The sequence below is a fragment of the Podarcis bocagei genome (genome assembly GCF_964188305.1).
Source record: "Podarcis bocagei genome assembly, chromosome: 2".
In the NCBI taxonomy this organism is placed as follows: Eukaryota; Metazoa; Chordata; class Lepidosauria; order Squamata; family Lacertidae; genus Podarcis; species Podarcis bocagei.
This window is the reverse complement of record NC_138126.1, coordinates 70,925,900-70,947,935: the sequence shown is the minus strand read 5'-3', so window position 1 is coordinate 70,947,935 and position 22,036 is coordinate 70,925,900. Positions and strand designations below refer to the sequence as shown.

General features: G+C 44.8%; 1 protein-coding gene across 1 annotated transcript; it reads right to left on the bottom strand.

Annotated features, from left to right (window-relative positions):
• Positions 1–7,441: 7,441 nt before the first annotated feature.
• On the bottom strand, positions 7,442–16,978 carry LOC308579269 (uncharacterized protein). The gene is made up of 2 exons (XM_081180184.1): positions 16,753–16,978; positions 7,442–11,892 (listed from the first exon to the last, which is right to left on the bottom strand). The coding sequence occupies exon 2, from the start codon at positions 11,888–11,890 to the stop codon at positions 10,910–10,912; it is 981 nt and encodes a 326-aa protein (XP_081036310.1). The 5' UTR covers positions 11,891–11,892; positions 16,753–16,978; the 3' UTR covers positions 7,442–10,909.
• Between the last annotated feature and the right edge of the window lie 5,058 nt (positions 16,979–22,036).

The following is a 22,036-nucleotide window of genomic DNA, read 5'->3' as shown; positions in this document are numbered from 1 at the left end:
TTTTCACCTCCGCCTGTAAAACAGACAGGGCCGCTGGGATTGCTGTTACATTAAGTGTTTAATTCCCGGTCCTGACTACAGAAAGAATAAGGCTGCAGATGGAAAGCAGCACATGTCCAGTCCTGAAGCAGAGATCTCTGTGCAGGCCTGTCCAGTTTCTTGGCCTCTAGGCTTTCCTTTTCTGTCTCGAAGAGAATTAAAAACTTTCTCAGGAATCCCGGGTAAAGCCGATGGGCAGGACATGCAGAACACAGTGTGTTCCCAGGGAATTGTTCATTAGGCGAGCTTTCACATAACAAGTTGATGGTTTTCCATAATTTCCCATGAGAACATTTCTAATCTGTGATTTGTCTGATCTTGTTCCTTCTCTTCATGGTTTCCACCCAAAATGGCTGCCACTGGCCAGCAAAACACAAGTAAGGAAGCGGGCAAACTCTATCTGTTCAGATATCTGAGTCAGCCATTCGTGTACAGTGGTACCTCAGGTTACATACGCTTCAGGTTACAGACTCCGCTAACCCAGAAATATTACCTCTGGTTAAGAACTTTGCTTCAGGATGAGAACAGAAATCTCGCGGTGACGGTGCAGCGGCAGCAGGAGGCCCCATTAGCTAAAGTGGTGTTTCAGGTTAAGAACAGTTTCAGGTTAAGTACAGACCTCCAGAATGAATTAAGTACTTAACCCAAGGTACCACTGTGGTGAGGTTTGGATATAAAATTGACATTTTGGATAACACTCGTTCTGATAGCAAGACCTGCAGGTATGCCACTAACAGTCAGGTGTGCTATTTAATGAATGTGTTACAATAAGGGAAGGCAGCTACTGGAAAGTAACTATCATGCATACCTCAGTAAAACCTATTCTAGCGTTCCAGTAAATGTCAGAATGCAGTCTGGACCACTTTATCCTTTTACAAAACCAGGTTTCACAATCCAGAACCAAAGACCAGTGCTGCCGACCTGATGTAATGCAGAGGTGGGGAACCTTTTTTCAACCTTAAGGCCACATTCCCTCATAAGCAACCTTCCAGGGGCTGCACTGTGGGGTGGGCGGGGCCAGAAGCAAGAGTGGGTGGAGCAACAAGTGCATGCATGCATGCATTTCCAGAAACTAGTGTGTAGAAAAGGACCCCACATGTTTTTTTATGGGTGAAATAGTACCTGTTGTGAAAGGGAAGGGCAAGTGTGGAAACATTTGGGAGGAAGACTGACGTTTCTTCAGTACCAAATAAGGCAAAGCAAGTACCGAGTATGTTTAGGAACTGGATATTTTCTTCCTCTGTCGGAGGACTATAATTCAAATTTCTCCAGGGGCCTATAGTGTGCATAATAGCACAAATATTATTCATAATGTGTATATAGGTGTGATTTCTACATAGGTGAAGCCCCTTTAAAAACATATATGCAGCAAAGAAATGTTCCATCAATGTTGAAACTTACATATTTGCAGAGAAGCTATATATGATCTTCATTCAGCTGCTCCAGTGTGGTGTTTGTGTTTCCTGCAGACAGGTTCTTCAGTTTCAAATGGAGCAATAACTTCATATTTTACTTAGACTTTTCCTGCCCACATCCATCTCTCAGTGGCTTGAGATCCCTGTTGCTTTAGTAGCTGAATCTTTTCTTTTGCAGAACTTTCTTAAAAGGACTAGGGTTATTTCTAAATCTATGAAAATGGTGGTTCTTTTTTTTTATCGCTACTTGAGTGTATAAGTGACATGAATTTTTCCAAAAAAATAATAATTATACTTACTTTAGATGTTTAACAGAAAAAGTGCCCAACAGAAGTTCTTTTAAAAGAAACATCTCTGTGCCAATATGAACCTTCTGAAAATGGTCTGGCAACAGCACACTAAGTACATTGTGGTGTGTTAGCTGTGCAGTGAAGCACTCTCAGGACTTCTGTATCATGAGCCATCCCAAAAATATGGGCACTTTTGGGTGCAAGAGAATCGCAGTTTACTTACATCCTCAGTTACCAGCTTTGGTATTGGTGAAAGAGGGTTCCTTAGACTAGAAACCCTGGCTAGTTGACAAACCAGCTTCTGCAAGAGATGACTACAAACAGCTGCTGCAGGTCAGCCACAATACCTGAAAGAGTTCCTGGTAGCTAAGCTTTAGGACATAAGAATGAAGAAGTGAAAATAGTCCAGTGGCAGCAAATGGTGTTTGCATGTCTTTTGTCCCAAGAGTGGAGAATCTGTGGACCTCCAAATGTTATTGGGCACCAACACCCATCAGCTCCCACCAGCATGACCAGTGGTTAGAGATGGTGGGAGTTGTGGTGCAGAAACATCTGGAAAGCTACAGGTTCTTTATCCTGCCTTTAGTGCCTAGCCCTCAGAAGGGTTCAGGGTTCAATGAAGTATCTTGCACATTTTTCTGCTTTTGCTGGAGCTGATTGGAGCTGGAGTCCCAACAACAGCTGAAGAACTACAGGTTCCCCAACCCTGCTGAAATACCACTTCTGTTAACATTTTGCAGCTGTGTTGCATTTCTGCTGTGCTTCACTCTTAGCTGGCAATTAAGAAAGCAATTTATTAGAATCAAACACAGCTGATCTCTGAGATCACCCAAACATTCAGATCTTTGTGGAAGGATGCAGGTCCCACTTAACAAACGCAGTGTGTTCCTTGGAAATCATTTCTCAGGGAGGTATTCACATAAGAAGTCCACAATTTACATTGATTCCTATGGGAACATTTCTAATCAGCGATTTGTCCAATCTCTCTGCCTCCATGGATTCTTCCTGAAACGGTTGTAGCCAATCAGCAAAAAAAGAAAACTTTTGTCCAATCTCCTTCCCTGCATGGTTTCTTCCCAAAGATGGCTGCTGCTGCTGACCAACAAAGCATGAAGAAGGGAGTGGGCCAACTCTAGCTGTTCAGATATCTGAATATGTGGTATGTACAGCAAGGTTTGGGCATAATTCTTTATGTTCGGATAACTGAATTTTTGCATAAAGAGTGGGCAGATAGCAGGACCTACATGTAATATGGATGTTTACTGTTGATAATACCTTTCACTGCTTCAGGCACCCTTACCTCTTAAGATTCTTAATCTTTTTTTCTAATTTTGCACCTGTGTGCCCATTCCTCAGACCAAAAGGTGCAGCCAAAATTGTGCCCTCCGGAAATTGTGGCACTCCAATTCCCACCAGCCCCAGCCAACATGGCCTGTGGTCAGGGATAATGCAAACTATAGTCCCACAAATTCAGGAGGGTACCAGGTTAGCGCTAACCTTTTAGCACTATTCAGGCATTCTATCCCACATTGTGGCAAGCCCTTGTGTCTCTATTGCCATTCCCACAGCTTTTTGTGTGTTAGGGACCGAGCCTCTGGAGGAGGGGAGCTTTTTATATACTCGTGCAGGGTCCCAGCACAATTTGGAAAGCCTGAAAGATCAGGGTTCTAAATAACGCATGGAGCCTATGCAAAGAGAAAGGGCTCCTTGCTCAAGTGGTACAGCCCCAGTGCATGATACGGAGGGCTGTGGGAGAGGCAACAGTGACATGAAAGGGGCTGTGGAGGGCACCCTGTTCTCCCTTGGTGTGCTACATTACTGAGGGAGCCTTGTGGATTGCAGCCACCACATAGTGAGGAAGTTCATTGGTTGTATGGTGGAGTTACAGCAGCTTAGCTAGGCACACTCCAAAAAAGGAAGGAAGCATGTGTATGTATGTGAAAGTACAGATTCACAAGTGGTAGTGCAGAGATTTAAAAAAAAAAAGAATTGCGGGGTACAGAGTGGGAAAAGAGAGCAATGTGGAGGTAACAGTGCAGAGCAACTTTTCAGGTGAGGAAAGGGAAGAGAAGAGAAGGCTGTCTGAAATGCGAGACGGGGGTGGCGTGAGAAAGCACTGGTTTAAATTAGTAACAAAAATGTTTTTCTGAACATAGTGGTGCAGCTCTCAATAAACATGTAATACTAATCTTCATAGTTCATTGTATACCTCTGAAGAATAATAATAATCATCATCATCATTATCATTATTATTATTGTTTTTATTATTTATACCCCACCCATATATCCCCCCCCTCTCACACACACACAATGTGACACACACACACACACACACACACACACACACAATGTGACACACACACACACACACCCCTGGAGTTCATGTATAACAATGAAACGGGCTAGCTCAGTTAGAGCGTGGTGCTGACAATGTCAAGGCTGCAGGTTCAGTCCCGATAAGGGACAGCTGCATATTTTTGCACTGCAGCGGATTGGATTAGGTGATTCTCAGGGTTCTTTCCAACACACTTATTCTATGAGAACAAACTGGATTTGAATTTAGTTGTAGCAACAGTAGAAGCAATTTTCTCTGTCTTGGGAGTCCAGCTGGTTCCATGAGATTGCCTTTCCCCGATTCCCTTTTTCATTCTGTGGTTTGTGACAATAAGAGAAATGTGATTTTAATCACCACAGCAAAAGAGAGCTTTTATACATTTATTTGCATAAATTCTCAAAGCGCACACATCGTTATCAGGATCAAAATCCTACATATAGCACAGCAGATTTGCTAGCTAGGCACTGACTTTTCACAAATCCCTTGATAGATGGTATACTGGGGGGGGGATATATTTCAATGCAGAAAAGGCCTTGGCCAATCTGGTGCCCTCCAGATGTTTGGGACTACAACTCCCATCAGGCCCAGTTGGCATGGCCATGCTGCCAGAGACTGAGGGAAGCTGTAGTTCAGGTTGACCAAGGTTGGCCTATTGGAATCCATTCATATAAGGGCTGTAATCTCCAAACAATCTACTTCTGGACTGAAGAGCTTGGGTGTTCTGCAGAGCAAAAACTTGAGAACTACCGTAGATGGAGAAAGAATATCAAACACAACGACTGCAAGTGGAATTCAACATCACACAACCAGGGTATGCGGTGGTGGCTTTTGGCAAGATCTCACAAAGAGTTCCACGAGATCTCAGAGATTACGCTGGAAGCCACTGCCACACGATAAGCAATGCAGGAACTCATTTCACTAGCTTCCACTAGTGCAGTGGTGGCCAAACTTTTTTCAAAGAGGGCCAGATTTGATGAAGTGAAGGGCTGTGGGGGCCAACCAAAGTTGTTGAGCTTTTGTTAAGGTTTTTTTTTAGGATTTTGCCCCAGGAAATAAACTAACTGGTGGGCTGGATTAGGCCCCCCAAATGGACTTCGGACATGCCTGCACTAGTGCAACAAGTTAGTTGAATGCCGCTCTAAGTGTCTTAAATCCAATCTCAAGGATACAAAAAACCTTTCAGCATGGTCCAGGGGATGCTGGCTATGCATTTCATTTCACTTGCAAATCACTTTTGACATTGAAGGGATATTCAGAATCGGATTAAGATATGTGGGAGCAGGGAGAGGTGCTTTAAAAAAAGTAAAGCATACTTATAGCACCTCTGTTTAAAAGCACCTCTATTTAAAAGCTTCCTAGCCGCTTTGGATGGCTAGAGGACTCAACTTTTCTTTGTTTTCAGACAATTCCAGGAAGCTTAAAGGCCATCTTAGATTATCACTTTGGCTGCGACCTTCTTGTGCAAGATTTATATTGCTGCCCTGATTTACAAATGCATTTTCTGTGCTCTGTTGCCTGGCAGCTGAATGTGCGAACCCACGCCATGGTAAGGCAAAGTGGGTGTGTGAGATGATTGGGAACTTCTGTTTGTGGGTATGCCCATACAAGCACACATGCAGTAACAAGTTTTTGATGTGGCACTCCTGCACGAACAAACTGCCCCCTACTTCTAAGTAAGTGAGCAAGAATCATAGCTGTGGGGCGGAAATTAAGGTGGCAATTTGTACCACAGTTTTTTTCACATTATGGTACAGCAGAAAAATATAAGGGAATAGTCAAATCAGTCAAGCTGTACTCTTGGGAAAAAAAATAAAAGTAGTGATCTAGCTGTCAATTTCTCCCATATACACTTAACTGCTTTTTCCTGATGGTTTTGTTTTCTAAAGCATTTTTCTTCCAGGGGGGTTTACATCCCAGCTCTAAAATCATGTTTACTTAGAAACCTCAGGGAGTGCGATGGAGCTTACTTCCCAGTAATGCATGTTTACTTGGAAGTGCGTCACACCAATTTCCATGGCACATACTCCTAATTAGCTTTGTGTAGGTTGAAGCTTTAGAGCATAACATTAATTTTATTTTTACCCTGCCTTCTGCTCACGACAGAATCCACAAGGCAGCTCACAAAGACATATGACACTGCGGGGAGTGACTTACGAGCTTTGTCCCACGTATGCTTATAGCAATTTGCATTTTTGGACCATGTAACTGATTTTGTTATCAGTTTTTGTTCCCCCAAAGGCTGCACAAGCTTGATTAGCAGTAAACACCATGGAAATGTCTGTGCTTTTTCATTTCAGCTATTGATTGAACTGAAAGCATGAATGAGCACTGATTCTAGTTAGAACATTTTTGGTAAGCGCATTTCAATAATGACGATATAGTAAATTGCACGTTTGATGAGATGTCTCTTTTAAGCTTCAATTCAATTCAAAACTTTATTAGCAAAGCCAACAGGCCACAGCTGTACAAGAGTTAAAAGTGAGAATAGGGATAAAAGGAAGAGAAGAACAGGCAAAAGGAGGTCCGTCGGGTGAACAGGTCTGTCACTCAGATGGTGGCCCTCAATTTCGCAGCTCTCTCGATGTACCTCGCGACCTTCTCTGTTATCTGACTATCCGTATCAGATAATAGAAAATACAGTGTAATGTCTGGTGAACGGCCGGGGTTGGAGAGAATGAGTGGAGTAATAATCTCATTCCTTAGGTCTTTATAAAGGGGGCAAGTAAGAAGGACGTGGGACACTGTTTCCGTGTTACCATCTCCACATGGGCAGAGTCGTTTTTCAAATGGAGTCTTTTGGTAACGACCTTCGAGTACAGCAGAGGGAAGAACATCCCATCTAGCCAATGTAAAGGCACGTCTGTATTTTGGGATGGTTAGTTTAGACAAATATGAAGCTGGAGAATCAAAATGAGAAGGGGGAAAATAGGTATACCATGGGCACAGTTTCTTTAAGATAGTCAGGTTGTTTTGTCGTTCAATGTCTTTCAGGCGCTGGCCTATTAGACTCTTTGCTTTAATGAGGCCCATTGATAGTAGGGACTGTGAGTGCAGACCGCATGTAAGGAGTTTTTGCTGCACAGTTTTAAACCACTTGCTTTTGTGAGGGTCTTGCATTACTAGCGGCAGTAGACCAGGAGGATTCAGATTAAGACGAAGCCAATAATTAAATGTTCTCTGCCAGGTCCGAGTTTCCACAGATGGAAGGCAGGCCTCGAGTCGTAATGCTGCGTTTGGAACACAGGAGGGGACACCGAGTATCTGCCTTAGAAATTTGGACTGGACAGTTTCGAGACTGGAGCAATGGATCCCCGTCCAGATTTGCGCCCCGTACAGTAACTGCGCCAGAGGTTTTGCTTGAAAAGCTTCTGAAATGTGCAATACAGTTAGCTTGCAGTGTGCTATGCTCTTAGGAGTTTGACGATGACAGAAATCTATATATGTTACACGGGTCGCTGTAGATGGCACATGGCAAAAATATACAACTCATGTATAATCAACCCTTTGATACACTGCACATTTAAACAGGAATGAATTGTCATTAGTAGCCTCATTAGAAACTGGGCCATGGAATTACAGGGCTTACTGAAATCAAGAGGTTTGCCAGTGGCTAAGCTGGAAAGGGACGCGGGTGGAGCTGTGGATAAAACCTCAGCGTCTAGGCCTTGCCGATCGCATGGTCGGCGGTTCGAATCCCTGCGGCGGGGTGCGCTCCCGTCGTTCGGTCCCAGCGCCTGCCAACCTAGCAGTTTGAAAGCACCCCCGGGTGCAAGTAGATAAATAGGGACCGCTTACCAGCGGGAAGGTAAACGGTGCTGGCTCGCCATATGCAGCTTGTCACGCTGGCCACGTGACCCGGAAGTGTCTGCGGACAGCGCTGGCTCCCGGCCTCTAGAGTGAGATGAGCACACAACCCTAGAGTCTGTCAAGACTGGCCCGTACGGGCAGGGGTACCTTTTAAGCTGGAAAGAGAATCACCCTACATGATATTTGTAAGTGTGTGAAGGCACACACAAGTGGGTACTGCTTTCAAATGCTCCCTCTAGTTGAACAAAAAAACACCCCACCCTATCACATCCGGGAGAAAAGTTTAATTGCCAGCTATTTCCTTGCTGTCCTGGGTTTCTATTTGCAGAGAGATTGAAGACAAAACATAAGGGAGCCTTAAAAATATTTTTCCCCATCTGAAGTCTGAAGTGATTTAGTGCCCATTGTACCATAAGTATAAAGAAGGCAGCTAGCACAGCAATCCTATAATGTAAGTGCTATTGAGTTCTTCAGCTGGGTTTACTCCTAGTTAGTTGACTCTAGGATTGCAGACTATACCACTAAATATACTGGCAACTTTGTTCTTGGACTGAAGTGAGGTTTCATTTCCAGCTGACATCATGATTTTGCACTAATACTGGAGACAAGATTCCGACTTACCCCATTCACAATGGAGGCTTCCTTATCAATCTAGGCTGACATGACATGAATGTTCATATCACCTCTTCCAACACAACAAGGGATGGGTTTGTAAATGTTAATATCCCTCATATGTATAATCTTTAAAAATCAAGGTTTCTTGGAACAGCACACCAAATAAATGGCCTCTTTGGGCCACACTGAACAACAGCCAACTGCACAACATGGCAACTGCAGGGTTTCTCTTTGGTCCACTTCAAACATTGCAAAGTTAGTGGATAGATGACCTTATATCCAGCAACAAATCAAAGTGAGACACAGTTCTTGGCTTTCATACATGCCACATGCTAGTTCTGAGTCCACATTACATGTACATACTAGGAAGAGACAGAGAGAAATGTCTATCCAAGTTAGATGTAACCAAATTAACCAAAGGCCCATATCCCATACTTGCCAATGTGATAGAATGAGAAGCAGCCCTTTGAACAGTAATAGCTGGATACTGGACATAATCTAAAATTAATTGCTAATAATGTTGATGCAGAAAGTAGTAGTGCAACATGCTGGGGGGGGTGGCACACTGCCAGCTGGGTTGCAAATGCAAAATGGGTTTGTTTCTTTAAAAAAAACCCTAAATAACAACACTAGACAAGTAGCAAGAGAAGTTCAGATAAGTACTGGCAGCCTGACTTCCCTGTTCAGCTGATGCCAGAGAAAATGAGCAGTAACCTCCAGGCAAGTCTTGCTTGGTCCCTCCAAATTAGAGCGAAACAGAGTCACCAGCCTTCTGTTTATGAATTTTATATCAATAGACATAAGCTGCATTAAAACATCACTTTCCATGTAAGTGTAAAAAAAGAGGAAAAGGTTCTGGGAGCCACTCAGAGCTGGACACCAAAAGGTGTCAAGCACCAGCTTGTTTCTCTCCCTTGGACCAAACGACAGGTCGCCTCCTGCTCCTCTCTAAGAGAAACAGGAACTTTGCACTTCTGCTTCAATACAGTGAAGAAAGTACTGTGTTCCCTTACGGCTTATTCTAGACTAGAGTAACCAAAAGCCAAAAAGAATGTTGCTTCATTATTATGCTTACAGAACAAATAAAAAGTATTTGTTTATATGACTTAGCAGATGTAACTTGACGGAGGTGAAAAGGAGCTGGCTACAGGGTTGTTGGACCATTGTTCAGGAAGCAGCTGGGATCTGACTTCCTCCAAGGAAGTGGCAGCTGAGCGGCAGGGCCAAAGCCCTATAAAAAGGACGGCAGGGAGGGAGAAATGACCAAGGCTAAGAGGAACAGGCAACAGGGAATGTTGAGTAGCTGACACTGCAACTTCTGCATATGAGTATATAATCTACCTGGGAACCTGACGATCAAGGGAGACAACTTTTTCACACGGCAGATTAATTAAGTTGTGGGACTTGAAGCTACAATATGTGATTGTCGTAAATGGCTCCAAGGCGGGGTTAGACAAATTCACGGAGGATAAAGGTTTGTCAGTGGCCATTAGTCATGATGGCTATATCAAGCCTCCATTTTGAGAGGCAGCATGTTGTTTGAATAGTGTGGCACCAACAGGGTGGAGCCTGTGTTATACTGAGCCAGGCGACTGGTTCATCCCATTCAGGGTTGTCTACACTTATTGGCAGCCGCTCTCCAGGGTTTCAGGTAGGAGTCCTCCCAACTTTCCCTGGAGATGCTGGGGATTGAACCTGGGACTTGTAAGGTTCAATGCATGTAAGGCAGATGCTCAGCCACTGAGCTATGGACTTTGTGCCTTGCTTGGGGACTCTCCAGGTGGGTCAATGTGAGAAACAGGATGCTGGACTGAACAAACCTTTTGGTCTCGTCCAGCTGGCCTTTTCTTGTGTCCTTATGCCCTTATTAACTTAGGCCTTTGCTTCTAGGCCATTCTGGACTAGTTTTCTATTTTGCATTGGTAGCGATGATACTAAAAATCCAGCAAGACTGAAGTTGCTCTTTGGGTGGGTAGATGAAGCCTATGTATTTCCACTCTGTTTTCTAGATTAATTTTTTAAAAAATGTTTGCACAGCTAATATTTCTGTGCAGGATCTGCACATGCAGAATTATAAAATTCTGCTGTCAAGAAATGCTTCTACAGAACTTTATAGATGAACTCTGAGCACACTTAAGGGAGGAACTTAATTAGGATAGGGGGGGACCATCTATTTCCACAGAGCCAAAGATACAAGGGGTTACAAAATGTATAATCATTACAACTCATTATCTGAATAGCTAAAATCACCGAGTCTGCAATGCATTCTCCTTTCAGCGCTGCAATTTCTTCTCCACACTTGACACTCTGAAGCTCTGAATGTTCTCCAGGTCATCTGGACAATGCACTTTGCAGCGGACAGAGGCTGCACATAAACACTCCGTCTTTTCTTCGCATAAAGTAGCAATTCATGATTCTGCAATGGCAGGCAGCAGGCAAGCTCTCACCTTTGCTTCTTTCCAAGCACTTTGGTATTCTGAAATCCAGTCACAACTTGTGTTTCTTTTGTCAGCGTGGAAGTATCCCACACAGCCTGCTCGGTTGCTCACCTCTCCCTTCACATTGTGATTATAAATGGAAGGCTTTGGCTGCTGCTGTCTTTCAGGGAAAGCTGCTGCCTTCAGAGTCTGCTGCCCCCTTTGTGAATATCTCAAAATCTTGGTGTCTGGTGGAGTTTCTCTGGGTGGGTGCAGCCAGATCGATTTACCATTAACAATGAGAGGGTCAGTCTCTTTCTGATATGGGCTACTTTCCAAAGTTGGCATCTTGCCTTGGTTTCTCAGACTTTTTAGCTCTGGGCAGCTGTTTTCTCTTTGCATTGGTCTTGGGGAGGGAAGTCTGGGGAAGCTGACAGCACCTGGTTTCTCCATAGCTTTTTCTTGAGGTTCAGATACACTGATGTCTTGAAAATTATGTTGTGAATTCTCAGTGTTCTCACTTCTGTTAGGACATCTCCAACGATGAGTCCTCTCAGCTTCTGTGTATAACTCTTCTAGTGGATCGACTTTAGAGCTCGAGTAGGTTTTGATACGATCTAGAATGGAGCTATTTCTTTCGAATGTCCTCACATTAGGCAGAATGTCAGTTATTTTATACCTGGAGACCATTTTGGGTGTCTCAGACAAGCTGAAGACCCTGTGACTATTATGCAGCATTCCCAGTTTCTCTGTGTCTTGGACTTTACGCTGACTTTCTGGTAGGACTGGGAAGGTAGGTCTTGCCAGCTGGCAGATAGATTGAAGGTAGTCTTCACCAGAAGAAGAATCTGGACTCATGCAAGCATTTCCAAAACATTTTGTGTTGCTTGTTATGTCATCTAGAATATCCTCAAGGGCTTCACTTATGGTGGGAAGAGGCTTTGCTATGTTCAGTCTTATCCGGGGAGCCATTACTGTAAAGAATATGCAGGATATAATTAGCCAATGGGAATGCACTACAAAGATGTTGCTGTAATGGTCACACTTTATAAGCAAGCATCATAGCTTAATAAATGGAAAGTTTCTCCTGAAGCAGAATACGTTTGTGAAAATTATAAGTTGGTTTGCATTTGCTGTGTGTGTGTGTTGTAGCTGGCAACATGCATGTTAGGTGAAAGGATCTTCTATAAAATGATAGGTGTTTGTGGATGATAGTGGGACAGAATAAATTTTATTGGTAGATATTGTAGTTCTCTATGGGAGGAGTTCAGTATAGCTCTAAAGCAGGGGTCAGCAAACTTTTTCAGCGGGGGGGGGGGGCGGTCCACTATCCCTCAGACCTTGTTGGGGACCAGACTATTTTTTGGGGGAGGGGTGTGCAAATTCCTACTCCCCACAAATAACCCAGAGATACATTTTAAATAAAAGGGCATATTCTACTCATGTAAAAACATGCTGACTCCCGGACCGTCCGCGGGCCGGATTTAGAAGGCGATTGGGCCGGATCCGGCCCCCGGGCCTTAGTTTGCCTACCCATGCTCTAAGGTTATCACTCTGTTGGTACAAGTTGTACAAGTTGGTACTTGCCTGATGGAACAATCTCCCCTCTCCTCACCCTGTGTGCTGTTCTGAGGGTTCTCCTCAGCCCCACGAGGCAACTGAAGGGGAGCATGGAGGAAGGAGAGGGATGAAAGCCCTGTTGCATGGGAGTCTTTGTGGGCTTCTCCTAGCTGGGCTGGTTAGTTGTAGCCAGCCCTGATAGTTTAACCCAGAGTTTTCCAAACTTGGGTCTCTAGCTGTTTTTGGATTCCCATCATCTCTAGCTACCAGAAGCAGTGGTCAGGGATGGTGGGAATTGTAGTTGCAACAACAATAGGACCCAAGTTTAGGAACACTGCTTAACCCTTGGACTGAATATAAATTTCCGGATATATAAGTGTTTATGCTTGTGGAGTGTTTTATATATTTTATTTTTTTAAATAGACAAAGTTGATATTTTAAATAATTCTTTATTTTATGTTTTCATTGTTTTGTTACTTGGTTGGGTGCCACCCTCGGTTCCTATGGGTGTGAAGGAGAATAGGATAAATAACCAGATAGGGCAAAGTGATGAGATGAGGAAAATTTGAGGTGGAGGAACTACTAAATTCAGAAGATTCAGACTGGGACGAGGTGGTGGTGTTTTTCTTTCTCCCCTTCCCCTTTCTGTGGTGTTTATTTGAGAATATGTTTATTTGAGAATAGGGATGCGGGTGGCCAATCAGAAGGTCGGTGGTTCGAATCCTCGCAATGGGGTGAGCTCCCGAACTGCTCCTGCCAACCTAGCAGTTCGAAAGCACGTCAAAGTGCAAGTAGCTAAACAGGTACCACTCTGGCGGGAAGGTAAACGCCATTTCCGTGTGCTGCTCTGGTTCGCCAGAAGCGGCTTAGTCATGCTGGCCACATGACCTGGAAGCCGTACGCCGGCTCCCTCGGCCAATAAAGCGAGATGAGCGCCGCAACCCCAGAGTCGTCTGACTGGACCTAACGGTCTGGGGTCCCTTTACCTTTACCTATGTTCTCCCCATGGGCTCCGTGGGGTGGGGATCCATATTCCAGTGGATCCAAATCTCCTTCTGCACAGGAGCAACAGGAGTGGGCCTTTCCACCCATAGAAAGGGAAACGTACAAATCATATCCCTTGCACTGCACCTCCCACCACATTTTTAAAAGAGAGTAAGAGAACCATTATGGTTGAAAAACAGCATACAAACATTGTTAACCAAATATTAGTAATAAACTATTTCCCTGGGTTAGTGTTTTCTTTCTAAAGCAATTTGTACCTCTGCCAAACTTTGGGTTTCCCCAAACCTGCAATTATTGTTGTTATACTTTATTAGATTTATATGCCACCCTTCATCTGAAGGGTGGTTTGCAACATAAAACACATAACACCGCCACCATCAATACTCCCAACACATTTAAAACACTATAGATTGTTTAACCAGCCCAAGGCCTGGTTGATGTGGTACCTAGCAATATGAATGAAGCCTCCTTGGAGAGAGCATTCCACAAATGGGGAGCCACCACAGAAAAGGATCGTTTTTGTGTTGCCACCCTTTGGACCTCTAATGGAGGAGGCACACAGAGAGGCCCTCAGAGGATGGTCTCAGGGTCTGGGTCCATTCATATGGGGAGAGTTAGTCCTTGATGCATTGTGGTCCTGAGCCATTTAAGGTTTTACAGGTCAAAGCCGTCACTTTAAATTGGAGCCAGAAACTATTCGGTAGCAAGTGCAGTTGGGCCAGGATTGGCGTAGTATGCTCAAACCATCCTGCCTCGGTGAGCAACCTGGCTGCTGAATTCTGCACAAGCTGAAGTTTCCAAACTGTTTTCAGCAGAAGCCCCAGTGCAGTAATCTAACCTAGAGGTTACCAGAGCACAGACCACATTGCCATTTTTGCTATATACAGTGGTACCCCGCAAGACGAATGCCTTGCAAGACGGAAAACCCGCAAGACGAAAGGGTTTTCTGTTTTGGAGGCGCTTCGCAAGACGAATTTCCCTATGGGCTTGCTTCGCAAGACGAAAGCCCATAGGGAAATCTCCGGGGACCTGTTTTAAATTGCTGGCGGTCGGGAGCAAAGACTTTCGCCCACAGCCGGCCTTCAGAAGAGGTCCTGGACCTCTTCTGAAGGCCGGCGGGGGGCAAAAGTCTTTGCTCCCCCCCGCCTGCCTTCCCGGCACAGCGGAGACTTCTCCGCTGCCCCGGGCGATCTTAAAATGCTGGCGGGCGGGAGCGAAGCGTTCGCTGCCGACCCCCAGCATTTTAAAATCTCCCCGGGACAGCGGAGGCTTCGCTCCCGCCCGCCAGCATTTTAAAATCGCCCCGGGACAGCAGGGGCTTTTAAAATGCTGGCGGTCGGCAGCAAAGCCCTCCTGTCCCCGGAGCTTGCGGGGTGGGAGGTGGGAAGAAGGGCTTTTCTTCCCACCGCCAGCCTTCAGAACAGCCTTCTGAAGGCTGGCAGTGGGAAGAAAAGCCCTTGTCCCCCCCCCCCCAGCCTTCAGAAGAGGTCGGGGGACAGACTGTCCCCGGACCTGGTCTGAAGGCGGTTTCCATAGGAACGCATTAATTAATTTTCAATGCATTCCTATGGGAAACCGTGCTTCGCAATACGAAAAACTCGCAAGAAGAAAAAACTTGCAGAACGAATTAATTTTGTTTTGCGAGGCACCACTGTAGTTGAGTTTGCGGAATGATGGGTAAGGAAAAAGTTTGGGAGTAGGAGTTGGGGATAAATTCAGGAGCAAGGAGCCACGAAATATTGGTTATGGCTACAAAGCAAATCTTAGCCAGGGAAATTGCAAAGAACCCTCAGCATTCTTACCAAACTACAATTCCCAAGATTCTTCCAGGGAATACAAGGCAGATTCAAACCAGTTTAAAAGCCTGGGGTAGTTCTACCTCAAAAGGATAATTCCTTTCTCCTTGATATGGGAAGGATATATGTCCCATAGCAGTTGCCCTGACTTCTATAACACTTTACTCAACAGCTCTCTAGACCTACAACTGCACAACAAATAGCTCTTTCCACCTTTTCCTGTTTACTCACAGGGCCCAGGGGACACTGAATTCAGGTCACATCCACACCATACATTTAAATTGCGTAGCTTCCCTCAAAGAATCCTGGGAACTGCAGCTTTTTAAGAGGAATTGTAGTTCTGTCAGAAATTGCAGTTCTGCGCGTGGTGAACTACAGTTCCAAGGGTTCTTTGGGGGAAGTCAAGTGCTTTAAAGGTACGCTGTGAGAGCTTTATTGCTCTTCTCAAACTGCTATGTCTAGTCACTTAAAAGGAAATCTTACTTTTTTTTAAGCTTTCCAGACACTGCCCCAGGCAGTGGACTTTTGCCATTTAAATCTCCAGTTGAATCAAGAGAAAATGGAGGCATGTCTCTTCCTGTTCATTCTCCCCTTGGCCCTTTCCTCAGTCCCTGTCCCTCCCCTGCTGTGGTGGTCAGGTTTCCTGATAGGCTACGCCAACCTTTGCCAACCTGGTGAAGTTGTAGTCCCAAAAAGATGGGAGGCTCCAGGCTGAAGAAATAGGGAGGTAGCCAGATGACAGGAAGATGGTGGGAACCAGCCCCAAGGATTGGTGAAGAAATGCAAAATGTAACAGTGGCAACTTGATAAGAAAAAAAGGCAATAAAATTCAGTATTTACTGGCTGGTGTGGGGAAAGCTTACTTTAAAAGCGATTAGTAGCATCTTAATCTCTCTCTTTCTGTGTGTTCCTCTTCCCTTTATTAACTCCCACAGTTGTGCAGGGCCTTTATTAGGAGTATCCAAAATGTCACAAATTACTAAGCTGTTGATTTCACTTGAAGGCTTCATCAGGCAAGATGCTGCACCAAGTGGGTGTTGGGGAAATGAGGCGGGAACAGGGGGGAAAGTCCTAGAAGTAGGCTTGATGTCGTAGCCCCACGATGCATCGAAACCCCGATGTAACTGACCTTTTCACATCAGGTCCTTGGCGCAGCGTAGTAGTACACTGGTAGTAAGCCTTGCTTACATCAGTAGGATTGGCAAACACACCAGATAAAGATCTCCTGGCATTATTGCTCCCGCGGTTATTATGAACAGAGGTCACAATGTGGCTCCCTTCCTCCACCGCTACTCCAGGCACCCTCTGGTTTTTCCTGCTTCCTTGGTCACAAAAATGGCAAGCACTAAGCTGGCAACAGTATATTTATTCCCTGCCCCCCCAGCCCTGCCTCCTTTGAGCTCTAAATTCTCACCACAACATTCATTATGACCGACCACATTTTCTGTTAGAACGCTCTTGCTCCCTTCTTACCTGACTGTTGTTTGTGGCAGCTACGGCTGGACTGTTTCGAAATCTCCAGGCTCAGCGTCTCTCTTCTGTGCTGTCTGTTCTCCTTGATTTCCAGGACTGAGTGTGTTGCTGTCTAAACCAAGGCTGCACATCAGGGTAGCAGCTTCCAGTCAGCTGATTCAGCTGCTTTTTGGCTGCCGCTGCTAAATATAGACTGGTAGATGCCACTCTGTTTCCCAAGCATTCTAATATGATAAGTGCCTCGTCTTACTGGAAGGGTAGAAAGCAGGGAATTGGGCGGGGGCGGGGGGAGCATAACAGTTCAGAGATGATCTCCATGGCAAACAGAAGAGCACAAACTTGTGCTTTATTTTCTGAATTATTCAATAGGCCCAGGGCACTGGAAAAGGAGTGGCTATATGTGTTGTGCATTTGCATCCGTAGGAAGCAGTTAGCAGAGCATTAAACCAAATTTCAAGCTGCTGGCTTTTCTTTTGGTGTGGGAAGTAGAATTTTTATATATATTAAAATGCATGCGGAGGCTACGGTTAACAGGAATTCTCTTTCTGCTTTCAAGTAATCTGGGGTGACCAAATTCATCTCTGTATTCCAAAGCAGGGATATGAAACCTGTTCCCCCCTCCCATATGTTGGCTGGCTAACTCCCAGCCAGCAGGGCCAATCACAGAATTGTAGAGTTGGAAGGGACCCCAAGGGTCATCTAGGCCAACCCCTTGCAATGCAGGAATCTTTGGCCCAACATGGGAATTGAACCCACAACCCTGAGATTAAGAGTCTCATGCTCTAATGACTGAGCTATCCCAGCTCCAAAGACCAGGAATTGCAGTCTAGCAATATCTGGAGGGTCAGGTTCCCCACAGAAAATAGAAAACAGTCTCTGTCTGTCTGCCTGCCTGCCTGCCTGCCTGTCTCTCTCTCTCTCTCTGACACTCTCTCTCTCTCTCTCTCTCTCTCTCTCTCTCTCTCTCTCACACACACACACACACACACACACACACACACACACACAGAGAGAGAGAGAGACAGAGACAGAGACAGAGACAGAGAGACAGACAGAGAGAGAGAGAGAGAGAGAGAGAGTGCGTGCCCCATCATTTAGAGATGCTGTCTTTTTAGATGAAAAAAATCCCTTCATGCTTTTCAGATGATACATTGCAATGTACATAATTTCAGTCAGAATTAATTCCAGAATGCTGATCAAGACGGGCCTTTGATCTGGTTCAGTCGGGCCCTTCTTAAGCTGCTATGAACTGTACCCTAAAATATGACTGAACATCTTTTCACATGGACCTTCCATAATATAGAGGAGGTTTCAGCTTGTGCCTTTTTGGACCTGTTTTGGCTGTGGTGTTTTACTGCATTTTCAAGATTTCCAAACTGGTCAAAATAAAATACATTTAAAGAGGTCCTTTTTCACATCTAAGAGGAACAATGCATTTCCTCTAATATTCTCAAAAGGACAAATTTACAGAGGTTTTGTTAATATGCAAATTTGTGTACATTTGTTTTATAAAAAGACAGAGGATGATTTGACAGCTCCAGTTATAGGTTTTATTGATCCACATACAGAAGTATGTTAATAATGCATCACATCAAGCAGAATGAAGCATTTTCTCTATATGGCTCCGCAGCTTTTAATTATTGATGAACCTAAAAGCATTTTTAAATGTCTTTAGTGTCACATGCATATTTCAAAAGCACTCGTTCTGCGTCCAAAGCGTTACTTTAATATAGCATAAAAGAGGCTTTTATTTACCTCTTAAGCCACTGTTTTTCTTCTGGTGTTTCTTCAGTTGGTTGTCAAAATCAGAGATGGAACCTTTGAAGAATCCCTTGTTTTTGTAGTGCCTGAAGCTGAAGAATGTTTCAGTATTTATACCTTTAAAGGAATGTCATAAATTAGTAGGGGCGTGGAGGGAAGAGGGTGGCATGGCAGTGCTGGCTCAGGCAAGCAGATAACTAGTTAACAGACTGAAACCATGGGATTGCCCTTTAACTTGTAGCTTTCTGGGTATTTGCTCCTGAGCCCAGCACTGCGGGAGAAGAAAACATTCTTGAAAGTGCCCAACATATCCTATGGACTAGAGAAGACTTGTGCATTACTGAAAAGCACTTAAGATATCCCACTGATATTTCTTTTACTCCTTTCTTTCTGACATCTCTAGCCTTTCCCACCTTGCTAATGAAGCAATATAATGAGTATAATCATGGGGGTAGGAATCCCTTCCAACTCTACAATTCTATGATTCTGTGAAATAGCAATGAACAGTAACAAAAGGACAAGTTGATCCAAAATGGTGGACAGCAATGTTAAAAGCAGCAGCAGCAGCAGCAGCAGCAGCAAAACAATTAAGAACAACAATATCCAAATGGGCAAGATATTTTTGTGGGCCTTTACTACTATACCTTTCTATACCAGTGGTGGGAGCATACTGGAGCCAGGAAAAATAGCACTGTGTACATAACCTCAGTCCTTGAGGTGTAAGAGAGCATTTTAGAGCTCAACGGTGTCATCTAATGGAGGAAGGGGTAGAGAAAGAGAGACGAACCTCTGCCCTCCAGATGTTATTGAACTTCCCATGCCACCCTCCTTGAGCCAACCCTGCTTTGCACCCCGTCCCCGTCCCCGCATGCACACATACACACACCACCCTGGGCAACCTGGCTGTCTTGGGTTGAAGTCCAATAACCCCCTGCTCCAGTTTGAAAACAGTTTCTCTCCCAGCCAAGCATTTCCCAAATCTGACCTGGATTCTTATCAGGCGTGGTTGAAATAGTTTGTTGGGTGCAACATTCCAGATATTCTACATTCAGCCAGAAGTTCCAAAATTTGAGGCTTGAAAGCTGCAGGCCTGTCAGCCAGCAGGGACATTTCAACTTCTATGGTGTTTTGAGGTTAAAGTACTTATTGTGGGATACAGCATTTCTGCTTCATTTCACCTATACTTGCCGATTTCATTGGGAATTTACCGTATCTTTTGCTCTATAAGACTCACTTTTCCCCTCCTAAAAAGTAAGGGGAAATGTGTGTGCGTCTTATGGAGCGAATGCAGGCTGCGCAGCTATCCCAGAAGCCAGAACAGCAAGAGGGATTGCTGCTTTCACTGCGCAGCGATCCTTCTTGCTGTTCTGGCTTCTGAGATTCAGAATATTTTTTTCTTGTTTTCCTCCTCCAAAAACTAGGTGCGTCTTGTGGTCTGGTGCGTCTTATAGAGCGAAAAATACGGTACTTCTTTTGGTTGCTTTTGACAATTGCATTAACTGTCTCACTTGTTTTTAATTGCATGGTTAGACAGTATTGTGGTAACCTGCTTTTGGATTTCATGGTGAAGGTAATATAATAAATCTTTTAGATCGATGGATGCATAGATGTCATAGATGTCAACCTTTCCCTTTTCTTGTGAGGAATCCTATTCGGAATAAGGGAATTTCCCTTTAAAAAAGGGAAATGCTGACAGCTATGATAGATGTGCATGTGTACAACGGTGTCCCAAAGAGGAGGCAGATGTTCTAAGATGAACTGTATATAAGTTTGAGAGGCCACACTAGTCTGACTGCAAAAACAAAAAAAAGGGAAAAAAGTTGCTGCAGATTACATGATACTGCCAGAGCATTTAACGGAAATGTTGCTAAGACACTGATAGCTTCACATCCCACACAAATGCAGGTTGAGGCATGCTGAACTATCGCCCAACTCAAAAAACGTTAGGCGAGAACAGGGGGCGGGGGGGGCTGCTTCTCCGGTCTGTTATTCCAAGCTTGGCTGAAAGCTCAGAATGTGCAATTTCTTCAAGTGGCATTCTTTAATCTGGGGGTGGGAGGTCAAGAAACCCTGTGTGGTTGTTACTAAGACATATTCAGAGACATTTTAACTGGGTGTTCATTGTCCACTCGCCAAGAGGCCATTGCTCTGAGGTTGCATTGCAGGAAGCAGATAGGAGGGGAAAGGATCCAGAGCCCTCCACTACCAAGAGCTGTTGAATACACCTACACAGGTCACACCAGTCCCTCTTGCTAGGGGGAAGAAGAGGCAGAGAAGTCAAGCCGGAAGCATGAGAGGAGCATAGGGCAGAGTGAAAGTGAGAAGCCCTTCTCTAACTCTCATGCTTGCTCCACCCGAAGAAGGAACAGCAGCTTAGGTAGACAACCATGGAGGGGCAAGGAAGGACAGGTCCATGTGACTGGAGCTTCCAGTGCCTATGCTAGCTCAGTCCTTAAATCGAAACACCATGCTTGCTGTTCTGCCACCTAGGGGCACCTACCTAAATTAATTGAATCACGCTTGGAAGCAGAACCAGAGGGAGGAAGCCAAACTGCTAGTGGCGCTAGCCTCTTTAAGGAGTAGCAACACCCCACGCTTGGCTAATGGGATAAGCCTCTTCTGGTAGGCAGTTCCAACAGGCTGCAGTATGGGTGGGCACTACACATACGCCCCGTTCCGGAACTCCATTTGACTTCCAAAATGTTCGGAAACCAAAGCGTGGCTTCTGTTTGGCTGTGGGAAGCTCCTGCAGCCAATTGGAAGCTGCGGAAGCCCCGCTGGACGTTCGGTTTCCAAAAGAACGTTCGAAAACCAGAACACTCACTTCTGGGTTTCGATCATACGGGAGCCGATTTGTTCGGGAGCCAAGGCGTTCAAGGCCCAAGGTACGAATGTGGTGTGTTGTATCAGGCCAGTGGTCCATCTGCTCCAGCGTCCTGTTCTGACATTGCCCAACAAGATGCCTGTGGGAAAATGGCAAGCAGGACCCAAGTACAAGACCACTCTCGCCTCCTGGGGCTCGAAAGCATTGCTGCCCCCAATGTATGGAGCTAGAGGTTAGCCATCTTGACTAGTAGCCATTGATATCCTTCTGCTCCATGAATTTGACAAATCCTCTTTTAAAGCCACCCAAACTGCCTCTTGGGGGAGGGAGTTCCATTGTTTGCCTGTGTACTGCATGAGGAAGCATTTTCTTTAATCTGTCCTAAATCTTCCAATATTCAGCTTCGTTAGATGTTCATGAGTTTTAGTGTCATGAGAGAGGGAGGAAAAAGCTTTTCTCTATCCACTTTCTCCAGGCCGTGCATAATTTTATAGACTTCTATCATGCCCCCTCTTACTCACCTTTTCTCCAAACTAAAAACCAAAACAAAACCCAAACACTGCAACCTTCCTTCATCGGGGAGTCCTGCCATCCCCTTGATCATTTTGGCTGCCCTTTTCTGAGTCTTTTGCCATTCAACAATATCCTTTTTGAGGTAAGGCAACCAGAACTGTACACAATATTCCAAATGCAGCCTCG

Excerpts from the sequence above, each read along its gene's own strand:
- LOC308579269 (XM_081180184.1), bottom strand. The coding sequence starts at position 11,890 with ATGGCTCCCCGGATAAGACTGAACATAGCAAAGCCTCTTCCCACCATA.